At 37.5% G+C, this 25,993-nt stretch overlaps 1 protein-coding gene across 2 annotated transcripts in view; it reads left to right on the top strand.

The window, feature by feature from the left end:
* KDM4C (lysine demethylase 4C) overlaps nt 1-25,993 on the top strand; it is a 393,685-nt gene that overhangs the window by 265,298 nt on the left and 102,394 nt on the right. For both annotated transcript variants that reach the window (XM_061132707.1, XM_061132708.1), the window contains 2 exons: nt 851-906; nt 3,449-3,557. In XM_061132707.1, the coding sequence (XP_060988690.1) occupies nt 851-906; nt 3,449-3,557 (165 nt within the window). The remainder of the gene's footprint in view (nt 1-850; nt 907-3,448; nt 3,558-25,993) is intronic.

Genomic DNA, 25,993 nt, shown 5'->3' with positions numbered 1-25,993 from the left:
CAGGAAGATCCCACATGACACAGAGCAGTTAAGCCCATGTGCCGCGACTGTTGAGCCTGTGTGCTGGAGCCCAGTAGCTGCAGCTACTGAGCCCATGTGCAGTAACTCCTGAAGCCAGCATGCCCTAGACCCGTGTTCCGCGACGAGAAGCCACAGCAATAAGTCCATGCAGCACAACTAGAGAGTAGCCCTAGCTTGCCACAATAGAGACCCAATGCAGCCAAAGATAAATAAATAAATACAATTATTTTTTTAAAGTGCCAAAAATATAAAGTTAATGTGGGGAAGATAAAGGAATACATTTTATGGCACTGTTTTCTGTTTTTCTGGAAAGCCTGCATTTATCAGAATAATTTTTCCAGCACTATTTGCCAACAGAAAGACCCAAGTGATACTTCTGTAAAGAGTGTTCTTATAAAGAGCTTCCTGCTTATCCCTGTATTAGAACAAAGCCTGCCACGACTCTGCTTTTTAGCCATCCCGTGTACAGGAATGGATTCCCAGAACTCAAGGGAACCGAGTTGTATGTGTGTGCCTCTGTTGTAGAGTTCTAGTACCTACCTCTCCACACACCAGTTTCTGGTGTCACAGGTTCGCCCAGCAATGGCGTTCTTGGTGCTAGGATAATGCCAATTCCCTCCAGGAGATGCACACACCCAGAACACTGTCGGGTGTCTCTCACCTTCCCATCTCTCTTTTTCCTCTCCCTTCTTGAACTTTTAAGAGATAGTCCTTCATGAAGTTACTGATAGTTTTAATTTTAAAATAAAAAACTAGACTGTATGGGGATAATAGTGCTGACTTTTATTACATGGCTCTAATGATTGTGTGACATTTGTTTCTGCCCTAGGAGTGCTGTCTCTGCAATTTAAGAGGGGGTGCGCTTAAGGAAACTAAGAACAATAAGTAAGTAGTGCGTTACTTGTGTGGAATTTCATCATTTCCTTCTCCTCTGTTGAGTGTTGAACCTCTGGGTTTCTAGTGTGCTTTGCCTCTCATTGTTGTACATGTTTGTTCCACAGCTTTGTTTTTATTAATAAGTTAAAATGTTTGGTCTTTTTTAAAAATAATTTTTAATTGGAGGATAATTGCTTTACAATGCTGTGTTGGTTTCTGCCATAAAACAGCATAAATCAACCATAAGTATACATATGTCCCCTTCTCCTTGAACCTCCCTCCCACCCTGTTCCACAGCTCTTGCCGTTCAGGTGCAAGGTGGAGATTTTGTACGTATTTCCAGAAACCATTACTAACAGCACACGCACCTCCTCCCAATGAAGGTGTTCTCAGGCTGCTGCTGTTCTGTCTCTGACGTCATAAAGAGTAACACCTCTTTCACTAACAGAGTTTGAAGACAGCCCGTAGTATTCTCGTGCCGTTGGAATTCTTGCTTTTAATTTGATGAATGCTGTTGTTGTAATAAAAGCAGAATATGCCTGAAAACAATGAAATCTGTTATCTTCAGATAAATAAAATCAATTATAATCATAGCATTAGAACAAAACCATTTACTTTTAACACCAGTAAATTAACAAGAAAGTGTATATTCTAAAATAGAAACATAGGGAGACAAGATTGATTTTACAGTTTAAAGGGGACAGTTGGAAAATATGAAGAGACTCATAAGTGAACAAAAAAGATGGGTAGTGTTTCTATGGCAGTAGCTGAAATGTATTTTTGCCTGAATTTTATCTTTATGACCCAATTTAATCATTTAAGATGGGGCCAATGCAAATTATAGGTTCCTATAAAATAGAAACTTGTAGAAATGATTTAGGTATAGGTTGTATTATGGCACTTGAGAGCCACATCCAGCCCCAAGGTATGTTTTATTTGACTGACATGATTTTTTAATTTAATTCAGATTTTAAAAGTTGAGAGTTATATAAAAATCCAGATTTTTCATCTTTACTTGATAAATGATTGTGCATCTCTATATGACAGTAACCAGTCAGTATGAAAACCTGGCCTAAAGAGAGTAGACTTTAGGTTAGTAGACTTTAGGTAGTAAAGTAGACTTTAGGTTAGTAGACTTTAGGTAGTAAATCTAGGTTACCATGATTTACCAGTATATGTTTATTTGGTTTCATCCTGCCTGGCCCAATGGACACTGCAGTTGAGACTCCTGGAGTAATATAATGTAATGTCATGTAATCATGTGCATGCACACATGTTTCTGATTGTTTATAAGGGAGAATAAAGGCATTTATCATTTCTGTGTTGGTAAAGTTTAGTCTAAGAGACTGTGTATTTGCTTGATTCTGGATGTTCATCTCTTAGTCTTAGTTAATGTGATTGACACTCTGCTAAAAGCTATTGACTGGTTCTGGGACTGTTACATGAGTGGTGCAGACTGCCAGGTGATTTAGGCAGTTCCTGTAAAGATGGAGGCGATAAGGACTCCTCTTTCTTCCCCTGGACTAGGACAAAAAGAAGTAATGTTTGCTATAAATTATAGTGTTTATTTAGATATGAAAGAGTGCCCTGTTGGGGTTGATACTTATTCTCTCTCCTGGTGGTCTTTAAAGGCAGGATGGAGTCTTATGTTATTTGAGTGAAATAACATGCTTTGACTTAAAAATAAGTTGACAAATTTGATAATTCTTTCAAAATCTCTTTAAACCTCGAGTCTTTATGTTTGTTTGAGGCATAAGATTTATGAGAAACTTAATAGTGTTAATGAGGACGTTGTCATTTTTCTGGAGTGATTCAGAATTTGAAAGGAGATACACAAGATTTTTGAGTAACCTCTGGGAGTTGGTGATGGACAAGGAAGCCTGGTGTTCTGCTATCCATGGGGTCTCAAAGAGTCAGACATGACTGAGCAACTGAACTGAACTGAGCACAAGAGTTTTAGAAGGAAACAAGGGAACAAGTTAAATTTCATTTCCCCTTATCTCTTGGTTCCTTTGATAATAGCAGGATTGCAATAAGAAACAATTTAATGAAAGACTTAATCTGCATTAATTCTTCTAGAGAATTTTTGCTATTTGTTCTGGTTTGCTTCATGACATCAGAATTATGTAAAAGGATTATATGGTATACTCATTTCATTTTCATACCTTTTATTAATTGAACTAATCTTTTGCCACATATTATCTTAAGTATATTAAACACCTCTATAGTTCAGTGTCAAGTGAAGTAGCAGACGTGCATCTCAGTATTTTTCAGGTCATATGTAGAAACATATAAATACAATGATAGTATTCATTGGTCTTCATCTAGTTCTTCATGTCACCTTGGTGGGCAGGTGTGGCACTGAATCTATCCAGGTATCATCCAATAGCTTTAAAATTCAGAGAGTCTGTTTGTGATGGACATAGGTGCTCCGGGCTTGCTTTCCCATCTGTGTGTTTCCCATGCATGTGAATTGTCACCTCCTGGTGGAAGTACAGGCTGTGTTAAGTTTAGGGAACTTTTGTTTACGTTTCTGTCTCCTTTCCTGTAGGTGGGCCCACGTCATGTGCGCCGTTGCAGTCCCAGAAGTCCGGTTTACTAATGTCCCAGAAAGGACCCAGATAGATGTAGGCAGAATACCTTTACAGAGGTTAAAATTGGTGAGTGCCAATACTTTTTTTTTCCCCTCATAAATTAGTGTTAATTTCAAGTTCTGAATTTATCTATCCATGCACATACTTTTTTCTTAGTTTCTTTGAATTATTCTACATTTTTTATCCTTTTAGCCTAAATTACTTATCTGTACGTATTCTTTTTCTGTTGTGTTGTAAGTGTGCATATAGCTTTCTATGACTTATGTCTTCAGTGAGGCAAAGGAATACTGCATTTCATGAATTTATGTGACTTTTCAATCTCAAGGTGATCACTGAAATTCGTTAGTAACTGACCCGAGCTATCCAAATATCTCTGTTTTGAGGAATCAGGTGGAGAGGGAGGTGGGAGGGGGGATCGGGATGGGGAATACGTGTAAATCTATGGCTGATTCATATCAATGTATGACAAAACCCACTGAAATGTTGTGAAGTAATTAGCCTCCAACTAATAATAAAAAAAAAACAAAACAAATATCTCTGTTTTAATTACTTAGTCTTTCTCTCTCTTGCCTGTCTTTGGTTGGCCTTGACTTAGAAAAATGAGTCTAACTTGATTTCATCATCTCTTCACCAAGAAACTTGCAGAGAAATTGATTATTCCTGAGGGATTTTCTCACCAACAGATAAAGTTCATTTAAATTGTCCAACTCTCTGGCTGGTTATCTTCTCATTGTTTCTCTTTGTTAGATTGTTTTTGTTTTTTGTTTTTTGTTTCTTTTTTTCATGAAAAGCTAGGCCTTTAATGCCCTCAACACTAAAGTTATCTTGGAGTTCTGTTAAACTGTGAGCTAACAGGTTACTAGTTCAGGCTTTTAATATTTCGTATTTAATGAGAATTTTTCCTAAAGGTGAATTGCATGACTTTAAAATGCTGAAGCACGTCTTACAAGTGGACTTAATACCCTGTAATTTCTTTAGTCGTTATTTCTAACTTGGGGTCTTTCCACTATTTCAGACACTGAGCTGTAACTCTCCACCTGAGTGTTTATTTGTTATTAGTAGTCTCTCCCCCACTGGTTAGCAGGGTGTTTTGTCTCTGGACTTCTGTCTCAGGAACTTAGAATCTGTTCTCCTGTCTTTCAGTGAACACTGTTATTTTTCATTATAGCTCCATTAAGAATTTCACATAGCTAGAAAATATGTGGCCCTTTCTAGGCCCGATGATTGCTGTTGGCAGATATGAGATCATCTGCCAACATGAACAGAGTGTGGTAATGGAAGTTTTGAGAATGAGATGGAAATAACTGGGCATTTAAATAGCCCTTTAAAGCTCATGGTGACTATCAGAAGAGAGTAAGGTTGTTCAGCTCATGAACTTCCAAAGGAAAATGTTTGCAACCTTATATCTTGATCACCAGTTTAAAAAGAAAAACTAACCTAGACATGAAGAGAGAGGCAGAAGTAGTGTCTTCTGTGACTGTGCAGACTGCTGTTTCTACTTGATTTCAAGAAATCTCATATGTAGCCTTTTTCTGTCCTCTCTTTTGTCTTACTGTGCTGATACTTTGTTTATAAGTGCAGTTTGAGTGCAAACATTTTAACACCTCAAAGGTTGAAAAATTGGTACAGAAAAAAGAAGAAATACAATAAATCCTATATCACATTACATTTTATGTGCAAACTGCTTTTCGTCTATTGCTTTTTACTTATATAAACTTGTTTTCATTATTCAGTTGATACATAGTCTATCTGTGGATATTGTTTGGGTCTTTATGATTAGAACAGAATGCATTAGTTTTGTCCATTAAAAATTATAAAAAAATATTTTTCATTGGGGGAAAAACAACCTACCAATAAGAAAGAAATAAACAAAAAAAATGGCCAGAATTAGGATTGTAAGGCAGGTTATAAAGAAAAATGTTGAGTTCATTACATACTACAAAACGTAATGCTTAGTGTGACAAATACTAACAAATGTCTTACATTTTAATTTTTTTCTGATTTACAAGTAATATGTATTTGTAGAAATTTCAGCACTACATTTAACACCCACCTTTGGGTCTCTCTCCTAAAAGATGGTCTCTGTTATCAGTTTAATGCCCCTTGGAATAAGTGGTCACTGCTCCTGGTGCTTCCCTTTAAGGACCTATGTACTGGCTACTCTTGTCTACAGATTGTCCTTAGTGATCTATTGTCACCAATACCAGTCTCAGAGGGGTTTTAATGGAACAACAGGGAGGGCCAGCATGGATCATTTCAGTGCCAGTCAAGAAACTGTATCTAGAAATCTGAAATCTGATGATGGCCTCCAAAAATGGCAAAGGTTGCCACCTTGATTGTGTATGTTGCATATTCTTTTGAAGTTTAATTAATCTAATAAGTGTACATCCAGCTAGAAGTAAGAGCAGTATTTTCATGTAGTATTTCATCTCGGCTGACCTAAGTCTAGATGGAGTATTTTACTATGTCTGTTTAGTGAATGTGTGTGTTTCTGCTAGTGTCAGTTTCACTTTTTTTCTGGAGCTGTAGCCAGCCCTTTTCTGGATGCTAGATTATTCATCTGCCTTCTTATTCACACAGATGAGGGGTTGGGGATAGGAATTAGATGTTGGTGTCAGTGTATTTCACCAAACAGTTATTACCTGACCTTTCCAAATACTTAGTGTATATTTTTGAGTAAGATTTTGTTCCTGTCTTCTAGCATCTCATAGTCTAGACCGGGCTTTTTTGGCTTTGGCTCTGTTGATCTTTTGGGTAAGTTAATTGTTGTGGATGGCTGTCATGTGTATCATAGATCGCAGCATCCCTGACCAAACAGGTGAAGCCAAAAGGTATAAACTTCTAGTTATAAGGTAAATAAGCACTGTGGATGTAATGGGCAGCATCATGACTATAGCTGAGACTGCTGTGTATTGTGTAGGAAAGTTCCTAAGGGAGTAAATCCTATGAGTTCTCATCACAGGAATAATTTTTTTCCCTTCTTAAATTTCTTTTTGTTGTATCTATAGGAGAAGATGGATGTATACCTATACATATACTGTGGTATTCATTCACAGTATATGTAAGTCAGGCCATCATGCACGATGCCATAAACTTACACAGTGAGGTATGTCAGTTACTTCTCAACAAAACTAGAAAGAAAGTAAGCAATGCCCGATATATCCTCGGAGGTAAAATCACCCCCATATGAGAACCCCCTGGTCCACAGAGAAGACATACACATGATGAGAAAATTTTTGCCATTTTCAGAAAGATAATATCTTTGTTGAAAGAAGTGGCAGTCTTGACAGAATGGAAATTCTTAATTGCTTTTAAAAAGCATCCCTAGAGTTTTGTGTTTTTTTTGATGATTATTTGAATTTCTTATTTGTGAATAACACAATAACATTTGGCAACCTATATGTATATTTGCTACTGTACAATTATTAATTTTATGATCCAATTTAGTATTTTAACATTACCTGTTCTTATAGACAGAGAAGGATATGGCAACCCACTCCAGTATTCTTGCCTAGGGAATCCCGTGGACAGAGGAGCCTGGTGGACTGCTGTCTGTAGGGTTGCACAGAGTTGGACGCGACTGGAGCGACTTAGCATGCATGCACTGGAGAAGGAAATGGCAACCCACTCCAGTATTCTTGCCTGGAGAATCCCAGCGACAGAAGAGCCTGGTGGGCTACCTCTGTGGGGTCACACAGAGTCAGACACGACTGAAGAGACTTAGCAGCAGCAGCAGCATTTCTTATAGAAATTGAGCAACCTTGATTACTCCCCCCCCCCCCCCAAACTTTAAACTTTTTATTTTGAATTGGGTTATAGCCAGTTAACAATGTTGTGATTGTTATTGCTGTTCAGTCTCCAAGTCATATCCAACTTTTTGTGACCCCATGGTCTGCAGCATGCCTGGCTTCCCTGTCCTTCACTATCTCCCGGAGTTTGCTCAAACTCATGTTCATTGAGTCTTATCCTCTGTCACCATCTTATCCTCTGTCACCCCTTAACTTCTTGTCACCCTCCTCTTCTGCTTGCAATCTTTCCCAGCATCAAGGTATTTTCCAGTGAGTTGGCTCTTTGGAAATCCAGTCATCCAGCCCAGCATTTCACATGATATACTCTGCATAGAAGTTAAATAAGCAGAGTAACAGTATACAACCTTGATGTACCCCTTTCCCAATTTTGAACAAGTTTGTTATTCCATGTCTGGTTCTAAATACAGGTTTCTCAGGAGACCAGTAAGGTGATCTGGTATTCCCATTTCTTTAAGAATTTTCCACATTTTTTTTTTGTGATTTGCACAGTCCAAGGCTTTAGTATAGTCAATGAAATAGAAATAGATGTTTTTCTGGAATCCTCTTGCTTTTTCTATGATCCAACTAATGTTGGTAATTTAATCTCCGGTTCCTCTGCATTTTCTAAATTTAGGTTATACATCTGGTGTTTCTCAGTTCGTGTACTGTTGAAGCCTAGCTTGAAGGATATTGAGCATTACCTTCCTAACATGTGAAATGAGAGCAAATTGCACAGTAGTTTGAACACTCTTTGCCATTGCCTTTCTTTGGGATTGGAATGAAAACTGACCTTTTCCAGTCCTGTGGCCACTGCTGAATTTTCCAAACTTGCTGGCATATTGAGTGCAGCATTTTAACAGCATCATCTTTTACACTTTGAGATAGCTCAGCTGGAATTCCATCATCTCCACTAGCTTTGTTTGTAGTAATGTTTCCTAAGGCCCACTTGACTTCACATTTCAGTATGTCTGGCTCTCGGTGAGCGACCATACCACTGTGGTTATCTGGGTCATTTCAGGTGAGCAGTGGAGGGACTCAGCCGTAAACATACATGTATCCACTCTCTCCCAAATCTCCTTTCCATCCAGGCTAGCACATAACATTGAGCAGAGTCCCATGTGCTATGTATTAGGTCCTTGTTGGTCATCCATTTTAAATATAACAGTGAGAACAACCTTGATTACTAATCAAGTATCATAGAGATTAAAATTTTGTGATATGTATATGTGCACACATATGGTAGGTACTGAATAAATATTCATGAACTGAATAAAAAGGCAGCAAAATTTTACTTACTCTCTGTGCTCTGACATAAAATTGTTGTGGCTGAAGGATCTGATCAGACAATATGAAATGACTTGTCCTTTATTATTTTTTTTTAAAGGAAAAATTCTTTAAATGTCATGGTGCTAAATTCATACACATCTCTTCCACATGCTGCTTTAAAACAAGGCACTGGTTACCTTATCTGCATCAATGGGTACATATGATTAGGCCACAGAGCCTAGCAGTAATTGGAGAGTCTCTGAATACCCATGGAGCACTTTTCCTGTTGTCTGAGAGTTCTGATCTTGGAACCTCTGGTCAGCTGGGGATTGAAACCTGGAGTGACCTGACTGAAGCAGTGGCAAGGGAACGCTGAGCCTCTCTCCAGTGCCCACTAGGTGGTGCTGCTGTTCCAGTTTCTTATCCAGTTGCCGTTAAATCACTTTGTTGAGAAAGCGCCTAATCAGAGCCTGGCCCAGTTTTAGCGGGGGGTGTGTAGGTGTGTCTGTGTATGTGTCTTTGTGTGTGTGTGGGAGAGACAGATAGACAAACAGACAGAGATGTGATGCGTGCTGGGGTGCTCTCACCCAAGGAGGGCTCTTGCTGACAGCAGGGCAGAAAAAGTGCTGCCTGCTGTGCATTCAAAGTGCTGAATTCCAGAGGGCGGTTTTTAGTTTTCAGGTTTTCATTTAGCCATATAAAAAGAGCTGCTCTTCCCTTGGGGCAAGTTAGTGTTTTTCTGTATCAGTAATAAGCAACACTAGTAAGGGCTAGTAACTGTAAGAGGCTTAAAGAACAGTTTATGGCAAATGAGTTTAAAATGTCTTGTGAAGTATGAAAGCTCTATATAAAAAATGCTTATTGTTAGTAGTAGTCTTTTTAGAATATGGAATATTGGAGTTTATGCAGAGATATTTGGATATTTTGGTAATATTGTTGTTAGCCTTTTATTTATTCATAGATTCAACTTGTGGTTTTTGAAATACTCCTCTGTACAATTATTTGTGTAGGAAGATTCTTGTAGAGGATGTAAGAAAGGATTTGTTTGCTAGAGCAGATTTTTCCTTTTATAATCACTGTTAAAAAAGGGAGACAACGAATGGAAAACAACTCTTTCAGTGCTCTTCAGTGGATTATGTTGATCCTAAAATAGTGCATGTTTTGTGAAGAACCTTTATCTCATCCAGCCACCTTGTTTGCTAATATCACAGGTATGGCCTCTTTCAAGTCTCATAATTAAATGGATGGCACTGGAGTTATTTTCAAGATGTTGTATTTTATTTATGTGGCTGTTAATTTAAATGCTTTAATAAAATTCATTGTTATTTTTAACCAAAATACCACAAAAATATATTTGGCTACAGTGGTATTTATCCAATTAGTTTGTCGTCCTCCCCGCCTCCCCCCCCCCCCCCCCCCCCCCCGCCTTTTCTTTCTTGAACAATATTTAACTTCTGTGTAGAATAATTGTCTCAGGGGCTAATAAAGTAATCGCTGCACCATCTTAAAAATGCTACAGGTGGCTTTCTGGAAGCACCAGGTTATCAAGCAGAATCATCACTTTAACAGGAAAGAAGTGGTGGAATGTTACCTGAAGAGTCTGTGTATCCAAGCCGTGTTCAAAAGGGAGAGCCGTTTTCTCTGTCACCTTAAGCATTCTTCTCATTATTAACACAGGTTCTAGATTACTGAGCATTTTCTTTTTTATTTATTTATTTATCATTTATTTTTATTAGTTGGAGGCTAATTACTTTACAATATTGTAGTGGTTTTTGCCATACATTGACATGAATCAGCCATGGATTTACATCTACTCATTTAGAATGAATTCCTTTGGTTCAGAACGACTTTCAGTTTGGGAAAAATTATCCTTGTGATGAGTCCTGTCGTTCCCAACCCCCTTGCCCATGTCCTCTGCTACCTTCTCTGCTTCTCCAGAGGATGTCAGAGCTTTGTCACCTGGTAGGGAAAAGAATGGAGCGGGTGCCAGGGATGTCTCCTACTCCCCACTTAAATGTGTGCTCAGGATAGCCACTCTTGGGGTTGGTTTGAAGTCACGAATGATTGGTATGCCTGAAGACAAGAAGGAAAAATTTCTCCCACATTGTATAGATTTTAGAATTTACTCAGTCATTTCCTTTTCTTATTTCCTTCTGTCTTGTTTTCTCTACTAATATGATTGGTTGGCCACAGTCATAATTGAATTTCTGGTCATATGTGCAAAGAAGATGACAACAAAAAAGGAAGTAGAGAGATATAAAACACAAGTGAAGTTAGAATGCCTTTTTTTAAAAAATTTTTCATAATAGAAAACATAGGGTAAAAATTATCAGGAAAAATTAAGAACAGAAAATTAGAGAGGGCAATGCTTTTGTAGTATGATCACACAGAAGACAGCAGCATGGTCAGGAAACAGATCACCAATCTTAAATCTGATTATAAAATTTAAGGGAAGAACATTTAATTAAAAAAAGGAGTAAATCAGCACAAAATTATGGTATTTGTTACATATTTAACTGTGAATGTCTATTACACACGTCAGTCACTTCTTGAAGATTGAATTAATTAAATATTCATAGAATTTATATAAATAGAACAACAAGGCACGTTTATAGATTATAAGAAATCTTGGAAAATTGCAGCAGACCCCAAATGTAAAAATTAGTTTTAAAGTGGTTTTCCCTTTTGGAGAGAATGTTCTTGAATAGAAGTCTTATGACATTATTGAAATATTCAGTTGCATGTATCAAAGAAAATCTCGTGCTGTCATTGCATAGAGAACTTGGTGGTATTTGTTGACCATGCACCTTCCTCACAGCGGCATAGTGACTACCTCTTGTTTCTACGTCTGCAGACATTCCTATGGGTTTTGAAATTTTATTTCTGCAGCCAAATAGAGGGAGAAATGATTTTTGAAATAGCTGAAGTTGCCCCCAGGCATTCGATGACCTCCGACTTGTATTTGACAAGTGAACCAAGCACAGGCACAAGTGTTCTCCGAGTGAAGAACATTATTTTGAAAAGGAATTTATACTGCAGTGATGACAGAGCTCCAAGCCTTTCAGTATCTGGCTGAGACCAACTATTCTGCTTAGAAGCCTCTATACACTTTAAAATTTGTACCTGAAGGCAAATAATAGTGAACTTGAAAGCCAAAGATTATAGTTTTGAAAGGTACATCAATTCTGAAAATAGAGTAGTTTCACTGTGGTATTCCATCTGAAGAGTTGAATCAGGGATGTAAAAAAAAAAAAAAAAAAGTACATTCAGCTTTCCTATTTCCTAAAAGAAGACACTTATTCTCTTGCTAACTGGCTTACGTTATCAGATGCGTCGAATACTAAAAATAGAATTACTGATGGGGTCTGCCTCTCGCGCTGTAAGATCACTCTGAGTCCTATTTAGTGAATATTACAGCAGTGTGAGAAAGCAGCTTCACTTTCTTTCTAGAGGAAATCATAGTTGTATTCGACAGAGCCTCTGTTAGTGCAGTTCCGGGAATGCAAAGACATATTGATTATCTTTCATCACTTTAAAAGAAAAAAATGTGTTGTAAAGGCAATCAGTAAAAGTCATTATGTTTCACATAAACTCATGTACTGATTTATTCATGTCTTCTGTTATTTTTAAAGATGAAGAGAAATTCTAAGAAGATAATAAACATTGACAATGATGAGCAAGTTTATTGTTTAAAAAGCAGTTGAGGAAAAATTTGGTTGTAATAGGGAATTACTGAAAGGGGAATAAGCGATACTACAAATGACAATTGTGGTGTGGTTTGTAGGGTCCTATTATTTAATATGCTCAGTATAAAATTTATTACCTCATTAAGAACATTCTTTAGGATTTCAACATATGCATGTCTCCAACTTTGTAAGATTTTTAAATAAGTGTAGTGTTAAAAAAAAAAAAGTACATTAGTAGCTGTATAGTACTTAACTGTCAGAATGATTTGCTACAGGGACTAGATCCTATTGCAAGCTGTCAAATTTGTATATTGCTGTAATACCAAACCATAAAATCTTTTGAGTAAAATGGAAAATGTCAGATGGGCATGACTACAAATAATATACTTTCTGAAGGCTTTAGATGTCTATAGGAGAAAATGTGTAAATGCATGAAATGTTACCTTGTTACTATGGATTTTTCTTTATCTGTTGAAAGACAACTGTGAGGCAAAAGGAAATTGATTGGAGCCTTTAAATTTTTCAGTTTTGACTCATTTTTTTTCCTGAGGACTAATTTTAAAAACATTATTAAATAGATAGGTAGAACTTCACATAATCCATGATTAAAGAGTATTGTGAGGGAGTCATCTTACTTTTTGACTTACACTGCTGAGTGCTCCATTTTTGCCCTGATCTTGTCTATGTGAGTAGTGATTACTGATGGATCTTTTAATTGAGTGAGTGATTTGGGGTCAGGGTTCCAGAGATGGAGTCACCCCTTTCACTCCAACATCAACTGGGTCAATACCTACAAATGCTTGCCAAACCGAGATAGCCGCTGGATGGCTTTAAACAACCCATAGGATTTTGCTTGTCCTACAGTGATTAACAGAGGTTATAGTTTTTGAAAGGTACGGTCATTATTGTAAAGCAATGAATCCATTATTATTTATTTTTCACTGTTTTAGTATAAATTATTTATTCCTTGGGAAGGGGCTTCTAAAAAATGCTTCGTATGTAAAGTGACAGTCTTTTCACACTTGTCATTAATTTAATGTAAGTCAGTGTGGTCTATTTTAGGCATTTTCCCACAATTTAGAAATGTCATTTTCCAAGAGAGCTCATAAATACGGGTACCAACCCAGTTTGCATTTATTGATTTAAATATCAACGGTTCTTTGCTTTTATCTGTATTGCCATTTGGATCATGCACTTCTCAGCCTCTGTTACATTGAGATTGAGCATGTAGGCTCTGGGCTGAGATTGTTTTGAGTTCCATGTCCACCACCTAAGGAACCTTGGCCATACAGTTTAACCTCTCGGAATCTTGTCTGTAAACTGGGGTGGTTGTGAAGATGACATGAGATAGTGAAGGACCTGGCATGTTGCTACCCTCAAAAGTTAGTCACTGCTTATGGTAGCTGATGCAACCCCTTGCTGCCTAAATCTCTGTGAACTGCCTTTTAGCCAATCAGAATCAGAGCAGATAAATATTTATAAGGAGGAAGTGGGTTCCTGCTGTGCGCTCATTTGTTTATTCATCTGTCCAGTATGTATCTCTTTAGGACTTGCTTTGGGGTTAGGTGATAAATGTACATCATTTCTGCTTGTATAGATATTACAGGATAATGGGAAGTTACTGAAAATTCAACAAGTGGTTACAAAGCAGCATGAAAAATTCTTTTGTAGTAAAAGTCCAGGATGTGGTGAAAGACCTTACTGAATTTGGGGCACAAGGGTTGGCGGTCAAGAGGTGTGGAAAAACCTGCTGGAAGAAGCAGTGCTTCATAATGCCTCATTTGAGCCCTGAAGGATGAGAAGAGGTGCATTAAAGAAGAGGTCAGGAGAAGGAACAGGATATTCGGTACCCTGGAAGTGGGAGGGAATTGTAAGGTCTAGGAAATGACATTTCAGGAGAGCCAGATCATAAGGTGTGAAGAGGGAAAGATGAGTCTTGAGAAGGGGAAGCCTCAGATGATGTAGCACTGTGCTGTCCAGTGTAGTAGCCTCTGGCCACTGGCAGCTATTGGACACTTAGAACATGGTTAGTGTTACAGAAGAACTGAACTTTAGATTGTATTTAGTTTAAAAGTTAAAAAACGAAAGCAGCATAAGGACATAAAATAACAACTGTAGTTTTGGTAGGTCCACATTTTACATTTCAAACACCCTTGAAAATTTAGTGTCCAAATTGAGATGTGTGTAAATACACAGCAGACTTCAAAGACTTAGTATGAAAAAAAAGAAAGTGAAATATCTCATTAATAATTATTTTTATGTTGGTTATATGTTAAAATAATAATAGTTTGGATTTTTAAAAATCCATTTGTTAGTTTGTGTTAGTAAAATTAATTTCATTTGCCTTTTTATTGTAATTACATATACTTAACATAACATGTGGCCCCTGGTAGCTCAGACAGTAAAGAGTTTGCCTGTAATGCAGGAGACCCGGGTTTGATCTCTGGGTCAGGAAGATACCCTAAAAAAGGAAATGGCAACCCACTGCAATATTCTTGCCTAGAAAATTCCATGGATGGAGGAGCCTGACAGGCTACATATCATGGGTCACAAAGAGTTGGACACAACTGGGCGACTTCACTTTCACTTTTCAACATAATATGTAGAACTTCCCTGTTGGCTCAGATGGTAAAGAATCTGCCTGCCATGCAGGAAACCCCTGGTTTGATCCCTGGGTCAGGAAGATCCCCTGGAGAAGGGAATGGCAACCCACTCAGGTATTCTTGCCTGGAGAATTCCATGGACAGAAAGCCTGGCAGGCTACAGTCCATGGGGTTGCAAAGAGTTGGACACAACTGAGCAACTAATACTTTCACTTTTTTCAACATAACACATATTATTTTAACTATTTTTAGGTGTATAGCTCTGTGGTATACATGGCATTAAGTATATTCATATTGTTGTACAACCACCATGTCCCTCTATCTCCAGAACATTTTCATCATCCCAAGCAGAAGCTCAGTGCTCATTGAATGATAACCCCTCGTTCTCCTCTTCCTCACCTGTTTTTTTTTTCTTTTTAATAAACTGTTCATTTATTTAGCATGTGTTATTTATCACCTACTGTAGTAAGCTGAATAATGTTCACCCAAAGATACTAAGTCTTAATCTCTGGAACATGTAAAATGTCACACCTTATTTGGAAAAGGGACTTTTACAGATGTGATTTAAGGATTTTGAGATGAGGTTATTTTGGGATTATCTGGGTGGGTCCAAAATGCCATCACACCTGTCCTTTAGTGGCCATCTGTGTGCAATGCAGGAGACCCAGTTCGATCCCTGGGTTGGGAAGATCCCCTGGAGAAGGAAATGGCAGCCCACTCCAGTATTCTATTTTTTACTTTAAATTGTTTAATAGTGATTGGAAAATTAAAAGCCAATGCAAAATGTCAAAATAAATACTGTGTATCAAAGGCATATTGAAATTAGGAAACTAGGCAAGTATGATACTTGAATTATCTGTAACAAAATCCAGCAAGTTAGAGCACTCCAACCATAAACATTAAAAGACATTAAGATATGTGAAGCCAAACTTTAAACTAGTAATTGCTGTAAAAACTGATTCAGAGACAAGAAAGTTCACTCTGGGAGCAGCCCACCCTAAACCTGCTGTGTCAAATCTGAGAATTTCATTTCTCTCTGTGAGAATGAAAGAACTTTATCACGCTGAAACCTCTTTAAGTGTGCATGAGGCTACTTCTTCCCAGTAAATCTTTTATTCAGCAAATCATCCATTCACTCCAGTATTCTTGCCTGGAAAATCCCATGGACCGCGGAGCCTGGTAGGCTACCATCCATGGGGTCGCAAAGAGTTGGACATGACTGAGCAACTTCACTCTCTTCACAAAGGGAAATTACACACAGAAGTAAGTCATGTGATAGAAGCAGAGTCTCACCTGTATTTTTGATGTGGCTCCTAAAACATTAAATAGTGTATATCTGGCTCACATTTTATTCCTACTGGATTTTGTACATTTTCCTGAACACATTGAAGAACCTTTGATGCTGATTAAGAAGTGAATAATAGACTACCTTTGTGTTTCACATGGGTATTCTGCTTCTGGTAGGGAGAAAATGTTCGAGAGAGCAGGACTGAGGCCAGAGAGACCAGTTTCAGTAATCATGTGAAAGATGATTTAAGTGTAAAGCTGAGATGGAGATGAGTGAATTGATTGTAGGAGGGGTTGGCTTGGACTAGGTGTGGAGGAGGCTAGGGTTCTGGATAAGCAGCTGGGAGACTGGTCATCATGTGCGTACAGCTTGTTCTTAACCAGAAGGGCCTGGGGTTGAGGAGGAGGTGCGTTTGGGCATATTTGATTTGAGGTCTGTGTATTCCAACTAGGTGAACACAGGAGAAACACATGCTAGAATTCTACTTCTCGTGGGTATGTAAATATTTATCAGCTGCTCCTAGGTTGTCACATGAAGTTCAGTAACTATTACTGGTTAGTAATTCAGAAACAGTGTCAATAACCTCAGATATGCAGATGACACCACCCTTATGACAGAAAGCGAAGAAGAACTAAAGAGCCTTCTGATACAAGTGAAAGAGGAGAATGAAAAAGCGAGCTTAAAACTCAACATTCAAAAAACTAAGATCATGGCATCCAGTCTGATCACTTCATGGCAAATAGATGGGAAAACAATGGAAAAAGTGACAGACTTTATTTTCTTGGGTTCCAAAATCAGTGCAGATGGTGACTGCAGCCATGAATCGGGTGGAGAGGGAGGTGGGAGGGGGGATCGGGATTGGGAATATACATGTAAATCCATGGCTGATTCATATCAATGTATGACAAAACCCACTGGAAAAAAAAAAAATAATAATAATAAAAAAATATACATAATATAACAATTACCATCTTAAAAAAAAAATAAAAAAAATAAAAGACGCTTGCTCCTTGGAAAAAAAGGGTATGACAAACCTAGACAGCATATTAAAAAGCAGAGACATTACTTTGCCAACAAAGGTCCATATAGTCAAGGCTATGGTATTTCCAGTAGTCATGCATGGGTGTGAGAGTTGGACCACAAAGAAAGCTGAGTGCTGAAGAATTGATATTTTTGAGCTGTGGTGTTCGAGAAGACTCTTAGGAGTTCCTTGGACTGCAAGGAGATCAAACCAGTCAATCCTAAAGGAAATGAGTCCTGAATATTCATTGGAAGGACTGGTGTTGAAGCTGAAGCTCCAATACTTTGGCTAACTGATGCGAAGAAATGACTCATTGGAAAAGACCCTCATGCTGGGAAAGGTTGAAGGTGGGAGGAGAAGGGGACTACAGAGGATGAGATGGGTGGATGGTATCACCAACTCAGTGGGCATGAGTTTGAGCAGACTCTGGGAGTGGTGATGGACAGGGAAGCCTAGCGTGCTGCAGTCCATGGGGTCGCAAAGAGTCGAACATGACTGAGCAACTGAACTGAACTGGCTGAGCAGCTGTGCTTTGTATGGATGTGAATTCGGTTCATGATAATATTGTATCTGCCTCTCTATACACTAAGTCCCCTACATACAAACAAGTTCTGTTCTGAGCACACGTTTGTAAATCCAGTATGTTTGTAAGTCTAATAAAGTTACCCTAGGTACCCAACTAACACAATCTGCTGGATAGTACTTTACTATAATAGGTTTATAATACTTTTCACACAAATAATATGTACATTTTACGTACATAAACAAAAAATGAAAAGATTTTTAATCATACAGTACCTTGAGAAGTACAGTAGTACAGTACAGCAGCTGGCTGACAGCATGCATGTTTACATCTTTGAAAGTTTGAAACTTGATGGTTCATATGTAGAGGACTTAACTGTACTCTTTCTGAAGTATAATAATCAGGTAAGACAGTGTCAGCCTTGCGAGTTTCATTTATGTCTTCTCTCAGAGTGAAAGAAATGAAGAACATTGAAAATGGAAGAAAAACCTATAGAGATGAAGAAGTTTGATTTGCAAAAAGATGAGCATTCTCATGAAAGATAAATGTTCTCATGAAAGATAAATGTGTCCGGCAACCAGTAAAGACATAGTGTGTATGGGGATTGCCAGGATGAGTGCCTTCATGTGAAAGGGGATTTGCAGTAGCAGTCACAAGGGTTTGCACGGGCTCACGAGGAGGTATTCATTTCAGAATGGCTTTGAGTTTAATTTCAGTTTAATTGTAGTTTAAAAGCATCTTTTCAGTAATAGTTTTTTAGGATCAAATTTTAAATCATAGTTTTGTTTTTTTTTCTGTTCAGGATATAAAATACACTCCACCTTTCTTTAGGAGCAAAATATTTTACTTTAAATAAATGGAAAAAACAGATAGCTTAATTATAGGAATCGTGCTTCAGTTTAATTAAAACTTGCAAGATATCTTACAGCCATCTGTTCATAATTGGTTTTTTTAAAATTCGTCAGTTTTAAACACTTACGTTCTTTGGACAAAGCAAAAAAATATTGTGAAATCTTTTCACTAAATGGCAGATACTTCTCAGTAAAAGAATCATGACATCCTGGCAAAGGTATAATTTTAGTAGACTAATGAGCTTTCTGACCAGAGCCGACTGAGCCTCGTCTGATTTTTACAATGATAAATTGACTGTGTCAAAATTTGCAATCTAGTCTGGTGAAATATTTTACTATGAAAGTTTAATTCTCATTTTTTATTTATGAAAGCAGTGGTAGTGTCACAGTAGCTTATAATATGCTGGCCATTTGGTATGATTTATTTCAATGAGTGTCACTTGTTGATGTGTTTAATGATTGTTGACCCATATTTAATTCTAAAAACTCTAAGTGGTGAGAAATATAATAAGTCAGCCACTGTAGTTAAAAAAATCACCATCCACAGATCTATTCAGTTGCCTTTCCCCAGCTTCAGTGATGTCACGGCTTTATATCTGACAGCTGTTGATTTGGGGCACTGAATACTTAACAGCTTTCTTTACAGTTGTGGGAATCTATTTAGAATAATTTCTACCACAAACATATACTTGAAATGTAATAAAATCATCTTTCATTACTTAATTTGGGCATTCCACCTTATTGTCATTTTAAAGGTTTTGAGGAAAATTGTGGAATAACGGGCAGTTCTTTCATTTATCAGTTTTTTGATAAAAAACACTTATTGAGGTGATCATGGTGTCTGGTGCTTGGTGACAGGTGGCATGAGATGGACACAGTCATCTGTCTCGTGAGGTTTGCATTCTGGAAGGATTTAGATATATTGATAGATCTCCCGAAGATGTCTTTTTTTTTTTTTTTTTGGTGGTTTCAGAAGGCAGATGGAAAGGGCTAGGTTAACACATTCTTCTAAGGTATTTCTTTATAGAGAGGTGTAGTAAGTATTCCTGTCTCATAATGCCAGGATACTTATATAGTGTAGATAATTTCTAACAAATAAGTAAAAATATCAAAAGATTTTTTTTTTAGATATTATGATATTAGTTTGAGATCATTTTAGAAACAGTAAGTATCTTAAACAATAAATTTTAAATGGTGGTATATTGTTAACATAAAGCTTCAAATTATTCATAGCTTACAACAAAATGAAATATCTTATGAATTATGAAACAGTCGTAGTAGTGAAACATTCTTAACAGTATGTACTGTTCAAAAGACCACAATGCCTTGTATTTTTTAAAAGGAAAATTGAAGTGTTAAGTTGTTGTTACTTTGTTTATGGTACATAGTAAAAGGCATAAACACTACCGCTGCAGAAATTCGCTTTAAAATTTCTCTAGGAAGAGGGCTTCCAGAGAAAATTATCCTTTGCTATTTTCTTATGTCTATCAAAGCAATTTATAAGTATTTTTCAAATAATAATGTAACATTGCAGAACATTTTAGTTGTCAGGTCAGCTTAGAACTGAGGGGGTGAGGAGGTCAGTGGCCCAAATGTTTTTAGAAACAACAATCAAATTTAAATACTTCTAATTCTCAGGTACCATTTCTCTAAGAATCCCTTTTTATAATTAGAAAATCAAGAAGCCAGTGACATAAAAATCAGTCCTTTTCCCTGCAGACCCAGAAGCTAACATATGTGCATTTCCGGGCTTCTCATTTTGACAGGGGCAATCACCATTTAATTTCAGAATTCCATTTATCTTAGCGATAGCCCTAGAACCATTGAGTCTCCCTTTCCCGCCTGTGACAGTGTTCCTATCTTGGTGTTCTTTGCCACATACTGCTTTGGGGAGCCCTGCCCTGCAGCTGTGGCACCTACCACCACCACACTGTCCATTCTGCGTAGATAAGACATGACAGCCTTTTAACCTGAGCTTGCTGTGCATGCAGAGGGTGACAGCCCGCCTGCAGCAGGGAAAGCAAACAAGCACGTGTGATGCGTTCATCTTAATCACATTCTGTTTCTCTCAGAGACGTTCCAAGAAAATGACAGGCCAAGCTCAGAGTTCAGGTTATCAGCCTGAGACATGTGAAGCACAGGGCATCTCCACAACAGATAAGGCTAAACTGTACTGCTGAACTTTGACTTGTTGATTTAATGTTAGAATTTGAATATATACATCCTATAAGGTTATTTTAGTTATAAAAGCAATGTCTGTGTGAAGTAATTAGCCTCCAACTAATAAAAAAAAGAAAAAAAAAAAAGCAATGTCTGTCATCAAAAAAATATTTTTTCTAACTGAAGTATATAAAATGCAAAATGAAATCATCTCTAGCCTCGTGCCAGTCCACAGCAGTAATCACATTTAACTTAAGGCAGTAATGATTCCTGACTCTTTTCTATGGAGGAAATAGCTTAGAAGGATATGGTGCTTCACCTTACTGTGTTATACTTGAGAGTGTTTCAGTAGTATACTATATACGTGTGGAACATAAATCTGCTTTATAAAAATATCAACCCTCTCTTACGGGTAGTCACGGTTTTCCTTTCTTTCCTCTGGTTCTTCTTATGAACCTACCAGCATTCATGATGCTTCACACTCTTGGCACCTGTCATTTACTCAGAAACTTTCCAGGCTGTGTTTTTAAGGTTTTTTTTTGTTTGTTTGTTTTTTTAATAGAACTTAACCACCTCGATTTCCTAAAGGTAGTCCTGAGCGGTCCTCAGTTGTGCCATTCAGATGTAAAAGCATCTGAATGCAATAATAAACCATATGAATATTGGGCCCAACAGCATGGGTTCCTGTCTCAGCTCTGCCACATAGCAGTTACTTGAGAACATGTCATCCTCCTTGGAAGCCTGTCCTTGATTCCATGACAGCTGTCCTTGGTTTTCCTTCTCTCTCTTTGGCCTTTAGGTCTCAGGTTTCTTTGCACGTTCCCCTTCCTCTGTCCATCTTGTGAATGTTCTTGTTCCCCTAGTTTCTGTCTGAAGCTTTTTTCTCACTCTTCACATTCTCAGTAACAACTTGTAAAATTGAAATCACAGTAATAGTACTTTCTTTCATTGTTGTGAGTATCAAGATAAGGCATCTAGCATACTTTGCCCAGTGCCTGGCCATAGTAAGTGCTCAATAAATGCTCCTTCTTATTATTGTTATTGTAAGTGTATTACCTTAGTAATACCGTTACAGTAACAGTGAAATAAGAATAAAACAATAATGTATATATACTCAGTAAATTGATAAATAAATGATATTGTTTATTTTTAAGTTTTATCACTTGGAACATTTTATCATACATAAAATATTACAGGTGATTGTCAGTGACGTTCACAAATGTTTAATTGAAAAAAAAACTTCTTTAATTTTAAATAATTACAGATTCACTGTAAGTTGTAAAGATAATATAGAGATTATTGTGTGTCCTTCATCCAGCTTCCCTTATTGGTTGCATGATATACAACTATAAAACCATATTAAAATGAGAAATTGACATTGGTATAATATATGCACTTAGTTCTATGTTGGAGTAGGAAATGGCAACCCACTCCAGTGTTCTTGCATAGAGAATCCCGTGGACAGAGGAGCCTGGTGGGCTGGTGTCCGTGGGGTCGCACAGAGTCGGACATGACTGAAGCGCCTTAGCAAGCAAGCAAGCAAGTTCTATGTAACTTTATCACATTTATAGCTGTCATTTTATTAGAAGGAAGTGTAGTTCTGCAGAAGTGGTTAAAGGGAGGTAAAACAAAAATAATCGCAATGCATTGTGGTTTATAACATTGTGAAAGTACAAAGAACTCTTGACCCTTGACATAAAACAACTCTATTAAAATTGTGTAAAAATTTATGGGAGGGAGGGTCAAGAAGGAAAGGATGTATGTATACCTATGGCTGATTCATGTTGATGTTTGGCAGAAACCAACAAAATTCTGTGAAGTAGTTATCCTTCAATTAAAAAAATAAATTTTTTAAAAGATATGAAAGAAAAATTGTGCAAAGATTTGGTCTTACTCTTCACCAGAGGACAAAATGCTTGATGACATTATCCATTAGGCAAAGCAAATAAAACCACAATGTTATGCCACTACATATCTATGGAGTATTTAGAATCAATAAAACAATACCAATGCTGATGTATAGCAACTAGAACCCTTCTCCATTGCTGGTGGGAATGCAGAATGGTAGAGCCATGTTTGGAAACAGTCTTGTTATTTCTTGTTAAATGAAACATACAATTTACCATACCATCCAGCAAGCCCACACTGCTAGGAATTTATCTCAGGAGTGAAAATTTACGTTCACACAAAAACCTGTAAGTAATAGTTACAGTGGCTTTTTCATAATCATCAAAAATCTGGAAACAACTCAGTGCTTTTCAACTGGTGATTGAATTATCAAACCATGGTACATCCATACAGTATGATACTTCTCAGTAGGATCAATCAACATGGGTGACTTTTGAATGCATTATGTAGGTGAAAGAAGCCTGGCTCAAAAGGCTCCATACTATATAACTCCATTCATCTTGCACTCTGGTGGAAAATAAACCTTTGAGGTTTATTAAACCAGATTAGTGGCAGTGACAGTGCCTGGTGGAGAGGTTGACTGCAGAGGGCACAAGGAAATGGTTTGTGTTTGTGGAACTGTTGTATGTCGTGATTGTGGCAGAGGTTGCATGACTGTGTTCTTTTGTTGAAATTTGTGGAAATGTACACATTAAAGGGTGACTTTTATTACATGTCCTCTGTGCATGAAATTTTCCAGGCAATACTGGAGTGGGTTGCCATATTCTAAGTATAAAACCATATTTTAAATGTTACTGGATTGATTAATGATAAATCCGTGGTAATGATAATTACCACAGGGTGAGGGGAAGTGTGGCAAAGAAAACTAGAGGAGAGGCAATGAAAGAATGTGGGCGATGTAGGAAGGGGTATGTTTGGGGAAGTGAGAGCTGGAGTCCAGGACGACCCATATCGCAGGCAACAAAAAGTGTCCATGCCTTCCCCTCTGAAGGCTTTTCGCATAGGTCTCCCTCGATTCAGATCTCAGATAGCTATTTGCATGGCTGAAATCTTACTTCCAGAATCATTCCCGAAAAGGTGTTAATTTTAGTTTCTGCTGCTTCATCATAATCATTATCTGATTGAGTTAAATGAGATATTTGTTATAATACATTTGCACAATGGCTGGCACAGAACACATTTCCATAGTTAACTCATGAAGTGATGATGTCACATTGTATTTAATAGATGAGAAATCAGAGATTTAAGGTGGTTCTTGTTTTAGTCTTTAAGTCGTATCCGACTCTTTGTGACTGCATGGACTGCAGCCTGCCAGGCTCCTCTATCTGTGGGGTTTTCCAGGCAAGAATACTGGAGTGGGTTGCCATTTCCTTCTCCAGAGGATCTTCCCGACCCAGGGATCAAACCTGTATCTCCTCACTGGCAGACAGATTCTTCACCACTGAGCCACCAGTTAATAGTGAAAGAGCCGTGCTACCCTGGCCTCCAGACCCAATTCCCATGTTCTTTCCTACTTAGTTATATTCACCTTGGAGTCAGATAGCTTTCTGATCTTCTGAAAGGCTGAAAACAAACAGTTTTGTGCAGAAGTTAATTGCTTCCAGGGTTTTCCATGAAAACCATCTTCTCAGTTCAGGTATATTATCTGATTTTTGTTTTGTTTTGTTTTATTTTCCATTTCAGGGGACTTCAAATGTGTGCTGTGGTATAAAGTGATGTCTGGGTTATTTAAGTTCTTGAGAGAAATAGGTTGCGAGGCAATGGGGGAAGTATTCTTAAATTAAGTTTAAAAATATCCTCGCACAGTGTCATTAGCCTTGCAGGGCCTGTCAACCTCCAGTTCACTCTTTCCTGGTGTCAGATGTGTTGGAAAGCTTTGACAAACAGTTGGTATGCCAGAGACATCTAAAAGCCTCCAAGAGTTGCGTAGAGACACGTAAATCTATCATCTAAATAAACTCCACTAGTGGCAGGTGTCTCAGAAATCTAACTCACAGTGATGTGGGCACATGGGTTTTGTTAACCAGAAACAGCATTTTAACACTGACAGCTTCTAAAGAAGACAGCTCTAGACAGGAATTCACTGTCTGTAGAACTGCAAACTAATCTTGCCTTCAAATGAAAAGATTGTAGTGTGGCTTACTTTATACAGCAGAGAAAGCTGTCATTGTTGGGTTTATTTCCTAACATCTGAATCTTTAATGCATAAGCAGTTTTTCTATCAGTCATTCTTGAAACTTGACCAGAATGAAGATTTTGGTTTTGAAAATTTTTGTACAATTAAAGCTTGACCACTTTATTTTTATGCTTGTGAGCGAGTCTTGGAAAAGTCTGCATTGTTGTTGTTGTTGTTTTAAGTTTATTGGTTTTTGAAAATGTTTTCATAAATTTCTTTTTTAATCTGTTTTCTTTTTTTCATCGAAAGGCATTTTATTTTAAATATAGCAGTGTGTACATGTCAATCCCAAACTCCCAGTGAATTCCTCCTCCCCTACCTTACCCCCCAGTAACCATAAGTTTGTTCTCTAAGTCTGTGAATCAGTTTCTATTTCATAAATAAGTTCATTTGAATTATTTTTTTTTAAGATTCCACATATAAATAATTATTTCCTTTTTATTATAGAACAGTTTTGGTTCTTTTGAAGTATGCCAGGTATGCAACGTGAACATTTTACCTGTCCACTATTTGTAATTTTAATTATTTGAGAACAACTTTAAAAGCCCAGATCACTGTAGTTAGTTGTTTTGCTGAGCCTTCTGTGGCTGCTATCTAAGGCATTAGCAAGTGAGCCTACCTGTCTGTCTGTCATCGACATGTTGATGCAGCTTGTTGCCTCTGTTTGTTAGAACACATGTACATGAAAGGTATGTATTCTGTGGCTTCTTATGAATTTGGGAGTTGACAGAGGCCTTAGGACATCTGACAGAATCATATACCATATATGGTGAATGGGTGATTTGCACCCTTGAGAATGATGTTCTTCTTCCATTTTTATATAAGAAGTAATGAAAAGAATTCCCTCTTTCCTGAGCAAAGAAAGGATATGAAACAATTTTTTTCTTCAAGTAGACCCTGGAGAAAGGCACCCCATCTGTGATGGGTGAGCATGATATAAAAAAGAAGCAGATTGTCAGCCAAACAATTCTGCATCCAGGTGCCTTGTCAGTGTCCTGCAAGCAGATCCCAGGGCTTAATTCCTTTTTGCATATAGTGAATTAGTTATCATTCTTTCCGTGTATGCTGAGTTTTTTAATAGTTTAAAAAAAGATTCAACTGACCTGTTAAGTTGGTTTGATCTTGCTTATCAGGAAGCTAGATGGTGGAGAAACAAAAGAGATAACCTTTCTCTTAGATATTTTATTTAGTCTTTTTGAAAGATTTTTATTTGGGGGATAAATTAAGTCTTC

This window comes from Dama dama, chromosome 29, assembly GCF_033118175.1.
Source record: "Dama dama isolate Ldn47 chromosome 29, ASM3311817v1, whole genome shotgun sequence".
In the NCBI taxonomy this organism is placed as follows: Eukaryota; Metazoa; Chordata; class Mammalia; order Artiodactyla; family Cervidae; genus Dama; species Dama dama.
This window is presented reverse-complemented; position numbering and strand designations above follow the sequence as displayed.